The sequence below is a fragment of the Coenobita brevimanus genome, chromosome 8 (genome assembly GCF_032717465.1).
Source record: "Coenobita brevimanus isolate Jiangsu-jjx chromosome 8, ASM3271746v2, whole genome shotgun sequence".
Classification (NCBI taxonomy): Eukaryota; Metazoa; Arthropoda; class Malacostraca; order Decapoda; family Coenobitidae; genus Coenobita; species Coenobita brevimanus.
This window is the reverse complement of record NC_136961.1, coordinates 9785044-9793602: the sequence shown is the minus strand read 5'-3', so window position 1 is coordinate 9793602 and position 8559 is coordinate 9785044. Positions and strand designations below refer to the sequence as shown.

At 46.0% G+C, this 8559-nt stretch overlaps 1 protein-coding gene across 1 annotated transcript in view; it reads right to left on the bottom strand.

Annotated features, from left to right (window-relative positions):
* Nucleotides 1-435: 435 nt before the first annotated feature.
* Nucleotides 436-8559, bottom strand: part of LOC145406444 (uncharacterized) — a 33799-nt gene continuing 25675 nt past the window's right edge. Inside the window, exon 6 of the mRNA XM_080277603.1 lies at nucleotides 436-584. Within this exon, the coding sequence (XP_080133729.1) occupies nucleotides 436-584 (149 nt within the window). The remainder of the gene's footprint in view (nucleotides 585-8559) is intronic.

The window sequence follows — 8559 nt, the reverse complement described above, 5'->3', positions numbered from 1 at the left end:
AAACAACAGGAAACACTCAGGTTGGATGAAAAAATCGGATGAGGGCAACGTGTAAAAATTGACCCTCTTCACTGTCATTCACTGTCGGTGGGGCGGCGGTGGGAGGACTCACAGCCCGATTCCTGGTGGGGGCTGAGTCCCGCCTGTGGCCTCTGTATCTAGCGGCCACGAGATCACTCGTAGGAGAGACCTCTCTCGTCCGGGGCAGTGGGCGGCGAAGGGCCCTGCACTGTCAGGGCTGGGAATTGAAGTGCAGCCCTCAGAGCTGGGGCCGAACAGCCTCCTGAGGCGCTCACTTAGGCGCCTAATGGAAGATGAGGGTTGTCTGCTTTGGGGTGGGGAGAGGCCTCGCCCGAGGGACCTGGGGTCGGCCTCGGGGGCCCGTTGGCTGCGGTCTCCTGCCATTAGGGATGCCATCAGGAGTGAGCTGTGGCATCAGCCGTCGTCGGAGTCCCTCAAGTAGGGTCCATCTGGAGCTGGCTGGGTGGAGAACAACCCTGAGGATAGCACAGGGCCTCTCCACAGGTCCTCAGGACTGGGCCCCTCCTCCTGGAGGATGTCACGTTGTGGGGGTGTGGCAGCACCTGACGGAGGAGCAGCTTCTGGCTGTCTCCCGCCGTAGGGCCCGGCTACTGGCTGTGGCCCGTGTGGGGGAGCGGCTACCGGCCGTCTCCTGAAAGAGGGGTGAGCAGCTACCGGCCGTCTCAGGGGCACCTCCGGAGTGGCAACCGGCCGTCTCCTGAGGGAGGGGTGAGCGGCTACTGGCCATCTCAGGGACACCTTCAGAGCAGCTACCGGCCATCTCCTGACAAAGGCGGGCACAGCTACCAGCCATCTCCTGAGGGAGGGGTGAGTGGTTACAGGCCATCTCAAGGGCACCTTCGGGGTGGCTACCGGCCGTCTCCTGACGAAGGCGGGAGCAGCTACTGGCCATCTCCTGAAAAAGGGGTGAGCCACTACAGGCCGTCTCAAAAAGGATGCGGCTACCGGCTGTCGCAGGGGTGCTGCCTGGAGCTAGAGGAATAGCTCCACCCCGATCCTGTTGAGGGTCGGCTCGCCCGTAAGATAGTCTCTTTTTCCTGCTATGGTGGCGGCGGGCGAGTTCCGGGTCATAGGGGCACGCGGCCCGGGCGGACTTATGTCCCTTGTCACCCGGGGTCAGGTCGCGCTCTGTCTGCCCCTCTGTAGGCTCCTCCCAGGGGTGACGTGTTGCCCTCAGTCACTATTCCTGGCATTTTAATAATAATAATAAAAATAATAATAATCTATCTATCTATCTATCTATCTATAGCCCGACGCCCTAATCCCGCAAAGGTGGCCGCAGACAAAACGCCTCCAAGTCGCTCTGTCACCCACCATTTGACTACCCTCCCCCCAAATCACCCCCCCCCTCATATACCTCTCAACTCCATCCCTCCACCTCATCCTCGGTCTATCTCTCCCTCTCCCTCCCTCCACCTCACCTACATACACCCTCTTAGTCAGTCTTTCATTCTCCATTCTCTTCACATGTCCAAACCACCTCAGTGTATTTCTCCTAATCTTCTCAACCACATCCACATCCACCCCACAGCGTTCCTTCACTTCTTCATTCGTCAACCTGTCCCTCCTCGTCACTCCACATGCTCCTCTCAAGTAACTCATTTCCACTGCTCTCACTCTTGACTTGTTTCCCTCTTGCAAGGTCCATGCCTCGCTTCCATACGTCAGGGTAGGGATCACAATACTAACATGCAGTGACTTCTTAACTTCCATAATAATAAAAATAATAATAATAATAATAAGAAGAAGAGTAACAGCAACAACAACAACAATAATAATAATAATAATAATAATAATAATAATAGTAATAATACTATAGTATTTGTGCAGTTTCTTTCAGTGCATTCATAGAAACATGGAAAATGCATACACAGTCCCGTGATATGCATGCAGATTTCGCTGGAATCCATGTGCTCGCAAGCCATTATTTCAGATCGTTTTTATTTTGAGGGGGACTGACCCCCAAAAGAATAATTTGGGGGTCACGCTCTCCAAACATTTCTCTTTACGGATAACAGTCCTTTGGGCAACGTGTACTAAGATATCAGAGCTACATCTGCCCTCCTTTCATTATTTCTGAGAAATTTCGGTTAGATGAAGGGGGCTGACCGCTCTAGAAATCTTTGTTGGAAAATTATATATAGTGGAAGACTTTTGGAGTAACTACACTAACTCACCTGGGAAACTTCATTTAAATCTTTCCTATATTTGATTTTTTTTTTTTTTTTTTTTTTTTGAGGGAAGAGGCTGATCCCCAAGAATCGGAGGGGGGGGGGGAATGTCACTCCCCAAATATCACATTACTGAAGTAAGTCCATTGTATAGCATACACTAAGTCATCAGAGCCATATATTTTTTTGTCTATGCAAGGAAGAAGAAACCCAAGGCCAGGAGCCTGCAAATTGTTCCCTCCAAGAAAAAGCATAAATAAGATAACAGAGAGCCTAATTCAAGTTTCGGTTATTTCAAGATACCTGGACACACTGTTTGAAAGAGTGGATATCATAGGCAGTAGGAAATACAGACAGAGGGACAGTTCCAGAGCTGACCTGTTGCATACATGAAGGACTGACAGTAACGTTAGCTCTTGCATTACAGTTGGACAGAAAAGGGATGAGAGTTGGTTGGCATTTACTACGTGCCCGCTGTAGTGGTGGGGGGATGCAAGCAGACAGTTCAAAGGAAAAGTGACCACTGAAGTAGCGATAGAAAAGAGATACAGATGCAACGGTGTGGCAAAGAGACACAGGTTGAAGGGAGCCAGTAAGAGGAGAAGAGTTAATGAGACGAAAAGCCTTTGACTCCACCTTGATGAGAAGAGCTGTATGTAGGGAGTCTCCCCACACCTAAGAGTTGTATTCTACACAGGGGCGAATAAAACCCGTGCACAGAGTCACCAACTGTGCAGCGGCAAAAAAAAAAGGCATGAAATCGGCCTCCTTCTCCTAGTCTGTATCTTTTATATGTTTTTGAAGGAGGCTGACCCCCTTGAAATTAATGAAGGAAAATCTTATATAGTAGATGACATTATCAAGGAACCAGATGAACTTAGAATAATTCGTTGAAATCCATGTGCAAACTTTCCCTAATTTCTGATAATTTTTATTTTGTGGAGGGTGATTAACCTTTCCCCTCCCCACCCCCCCACCCTGAAGAATCACTGGGAGGTTACGCTCGCCAAATGTCGTATTATGAAGAACTTCATTGTACAAACACCTGAAGATGTGACAACCCTATTCCTAGTATCTCTCCCTTTTAAAGTGACATCTGGCAACTGCCACGGCCTAGTTATATTTTCTTTACTGCACACCGGGAAGATCAATATTTAGGTAAACAACACCAAAAATCAATTTAGATGTGTTGTTAATGTGTATATCCTTCCTAGCTGTAGGAAGGAATATGAAACGCACAGCCTATCGTTCAGCGGTTTCAGGGTTAAAATGTAGAGAAACTCACGTAATGCATGTTATGCATCCATCAACAATAAAGGAGAAAATGTCACATGAAAGCTGTAGTTAAAAGTATTGTCTAAATTATGAGTGTCATCAAATCATGAAAATAGACATCTAAAAATATATTCTTGTCCATATTTAAATCTCTATGTGGGATGAAATTCAGGCGGGAAAATAAAGCCGTAAATGCAAAACCGTGAGCGCTGTGAACAAACAGTGGAGTAATAAAAGACAACAATGAAGGCTATCCATTGAATTTAGTGAAAGAATAAAATTGTTGAAGACCGACTATACTCTTTTGTCTTAACTTGGCCCAGATTTTCGTCCTTTTGCAGCTTATCTCACGTACTCCAGTGGAGGCAAGACAATACTACGGCTCCACTGTATTTCCAAGGCACTTCTGAATTTATTATTCATATATTTTTACAACTCAGCATTCAAGAAGTCATATGGCAATTTTAGACGGAGTAAAACGGGCAGTCATTTTTGATTCAATGAAATTTCAGCATGTAAAAGAATCTATAAAGCAGTCTCATGAAAGAAGGTGGAAAGAGTGGTGGTCAAAAGCAGGAGTGCCCATGAAGAAAACTAAAGACTAAGTTGGCGGGAGAAAAAAAGGGGGGAGAGGGGAGAGCATGACAATGAGGGACGTAGAGATACACCTCCCCCTCAATGCGTGATTGTGGCTGATGTATGGCCGTATGGGTATGGGGCTGGGTGGTAACTGGTTGGGCTGGGGTCTGGGGAGTTGGGACGGGATCACGGCGGGCCGCGACTTGGGTGCGACTGGAAACATGCCAGATATCGCATACTATTTATTTATTGTCATAAGCTAAAATACTGATGATGAACCTTAAGTTATATATTCACAAGATCAAGTCGTTTATTTCTTCAACACCATGTGTGGAGGGCAGGCAAATTATGGAAAACATTAATGAAAAGTTGCCAGATTCTGGGAGTGTTGTCCGAAACTTAAAGAAGGCGAGGTATCACTTGTTTGGGCGATTGTACAAGATGTACTAAGATATCAAAGCCATATCTGCCTCCCTTTCGCTGTTTCTGAAAAATCTTAATTTGGTAAACGGGGGACCCCCCTATAAATGATGATTGGAATACTGTATGCGGTGGAAGACCTTCCCAGGAACCCGAAGACTTCACCTCGAAAGTTTCATTGAGATCCATCAAATAACCTAGGAAAAGTAAGGTACACACACACACACACACACACACACACACACACACACACACACACACACACACACACACACACACACACAGAAATGTTGAAACTCATATTACAGTCCGTCGCTCTTTGCCAAAAATACACCATCCTGCTTCGCGGGACTGATAATAAAAATACAGCAAACTAAAGCGTGTTTATTCAAACCTGGTAAAGATCTCAAACCCCCTTGCAGTTCAGCTGATGACTAGCTGAAGTCAGATTGAATAGCTGAACTGACTAGTGTCCAGGGAGTCTCTTTTCTATCTATAACTAAAGCTTATCTAATTTCATGCAACCACAAGAAAGTTTTCAAGTCTGGGGAGTGGTCCAGTTCCATTCGACAAAACCAAACTACTTTAGTAACCAAGGAGACTCATTTGTCCCTCATAACTAAGGCTCATCTAATTTCATGGAACCACGACAGTGTTTTTGAGTTTGATTAGTGGTTCAGTTCTGTCAGATGATAACAAACACACAATAATAAGGAGGAAGTGCTAAGGAGTTTCCTGAATAGACGAAAAGACACACCTTTAGGATCTTCACTTCAAAAACGTGCTTTCATTTTTGTTTTTGCTAGTTCCAAAGGATTTCATTCACCGACAGTTATGTAGTGAAGGTGGTAGTGACATTTACATCTAACCATTCTAGTTCGAAAAAAAAAAATCTCTTCTAAGCTAAAGAGAATCACATGTACTGTAGACAGGAATAAGAAATACGTCATAGGACTGCATGGGCCAATCTCTTCAGAACGATGGCGTCTTTTCTGTTCGTATTTCTTGCAATCCCCAGATGGTTTTGTTCAGATTATAATGGATCTCTAGTAGTGACAGTGCAAATCCATATGTTGATGCAGGTACTATCTATCTATCTATATACCTAGGCTGCTTCCCCCAAGGAAAGGGAGGTAGCCGAGACAGGACGACACACTCCCCATTTACTCATCCATTCAAACACATTCATTCGCATCTTAGCCCCAAAGGGGAGAAGAGACAGATCCTCACCGCACCACACCGCACAAGGGTCAACTGCGCAATGCAATCAGTGACATCCTCAGCGGGGCCCGACAGCAGAACTGGTTTACCCCTGCCACATCATAACAGACCCATCCCCTTACCCGCACCTGACCTGACTAGCTGATCAGACCAAATGCTGGAGAATATCCCCTCAGGGCTGCGTCATCACTTATTCATTCACAATTTCTTTCCATTTATTTCTGTCACGTACAGCCACTCTTCCCTGCTCAACAGACATCCCTCTCGCATCCAACGCTCTCTTCACACTGTCCATCCATCCTATTCGTGGTCTTCCTCTCAGCCTTACACCTCTCACATCAGATCTAGTTATCTTTTTCACCAATCACTCATTATCCATTCTCTCCATATGCCCAAACCATCGCAACACCCTCTGCTCAACTCTACCAGCCATCTCCCGAACAACTCCAGTTCTCCTTCGCACTTCATCATTTCGCACCCGATCCATACGCGTCACTCCACACATACTCCTCAGACACCTCATCTCCATTACATTCAAACTTTTCCTTTCTGCTACACCCATATTCCATGTTTCAGCCCCATATAACGCAGTCGGTACCACAACACCCTCATACAGCCTTCTCTTTACATCCATTCTAAGCGAACGACATTTAAACACTTTTTTCATTCCTCCCAGCACCTTTCCTACTTCATTTATTTAGATGCAGATACATATATAGATAAATACAGGAGCCTCACGGCCCTATTGGGCCACTCAACGTTTATCCATCTTAGACATGTCTCTTAACCATGGTTTGCTTTTGAGTAAAAGCACTAGCCCATATGAAAGCCATTTCTGAACAATTGCATCTACCAACAGCATTACTGCCAACCACAACCGTCACCAGAATTACCACCACGACCATCATCATTACAGCCACTACCACTACCACCACCACAGCTACCACCACCACCACCGTCATCATCACAGCTACCGTAACCACCACCATCAGCACCACAACTACCACCACCACCAACAACAACAACACCATCGCAGCTACCACCAGCAGCAGCACCAGCACGACCATCACAGCTACCGCCACCACCACCACCACCACCACCGTCATTTTCTCCTGAATTAAATTGTTTGTTTGTAGCATCAGTGAAGTAATAGACATTGCAGTGTAGATGCACCCTCGCTCTCTCTCTCTCTCTCCAAAGACGTGTGAAACTCCATGGAAATGCTCCTCCGCCTCTTCCACTTGTATTGCGCATATTGTAACACCAATGGGAGCAATTATTAGGGGCCTTCAGAAATCAATCGAAATGTAACTGAAACTCGCCCATCTGGGAACCAGCTCCAACCATCCTACCAGGTTTTATCAAAATTCTTTTTCCAGTTTTGGCTGCACCCCCCCCCCCACAGGAATTTACTGTAGTATATTTGATATAGCTGGATGCATAAACAGAGAAGCAGAGAGAGATGTATAGACAGACAGACCTGTACACATGGATATGTAGATAGACAGACAGAAAGTCAAATAATAGGATACGAAGGTAGATATACTGTATTTGAAGTTGCAGTTCATCTCAGATAAATTTATTGATGACTTGCGAAGAAATAGCTTGAAGGAGGGAGTGAGGTGGATAGATATACAAATGTAGATAAGTAGGTAGGTAGGTAGGTATGCAAGTAGTCATAGCCTGCTAGACAAATAGAGACGGACATAGAGTACAAATAAGCAGAGAGATGGATAGGCACAGAGAGCCAGAGAGATCTGAAGATGCACTGCACCTCAGAGATGTCGATGACTTACGAGTAAGTAACTTGGAGGAGAGAGTCAGGTACGTCTCGTCTCCTAAGTCAAGTTTTGCCATTAATCTTGCGTGTGTCAAGGCTTAGCTCATGACTGTGTGTGTGTGTGTGTGTGTGTGTGTGTGTGTGTGTGTTTGTGTTTGTGTGTGTGTGTGTGTGTGTGTGTGTGTGTGTAAGAGAGAGAGAGGGGGGGGGTTCTTGCCATTTAACTCAAGTTTTTGCTTTTTTTTTTTATGTGTCCGACTCAGGGCATAGGCTTCACAGCCTGCTATCAAGGCCGAGCAGTCCTCCTACATACCATACACCTCTACATGTCACCACTTCAGCGTTAACACCCACCATCCATATTGAATACATGCTAGGGCTGTCTCATACAGGACTGGTGTATTGGTATTAGCGGGGATATTTTTACGACATGTCAGCGGATTTTCTGGTAGATCGGTAAAGCCTGATTTAATGAAATTCAAATCCTTAAACTGTTCCCTGCTCCAGCGGGGATTTGAACCTGGGTCCGTTAGAACGGCAGGCCACCACTCTACCGATTGAGCCACGCCTCCCCCATTTTAGTGCATACATGTGAAAGTTGTTCTTGAGTAACCCCGGTTTGTCTGGCCGAGCAGACCTGTCAACCGTAGGGAACCGACCACCCCTGTAGGGCCTCCTGTGTAATGAAATGATGTTCCCTTGAGGTAGGTAGCGCCTTGTCACAGCGTGGCGTCGGCAAGTGTGTGAAAGTTGGGTTCCCCGATGGATTACACACATGTGTTTCTCCACCCAGCTAACGAGGACAGCATAGGAGGCTCCAAATCGCCCAGTTATTTGTTAATATGGGTACTTCCAGAGTTGTAAATTATTTCTTAAGTTATAGGAAATCACTGGGCTTGTCACCCATTATAGAGCAGCCAGAAGTGGAAAAAAAAATAGTACTAAAAAGTGACAGAAACGATGGGAGAAATAGGAAGAGAAGAGGGCAGACAGTGAAAAAGAATGACAAAGGTGGTGGAAGAAGTAGGCGGTACTATATCCAGTGAGTGGATGATGGAAAGTCAAACAGAG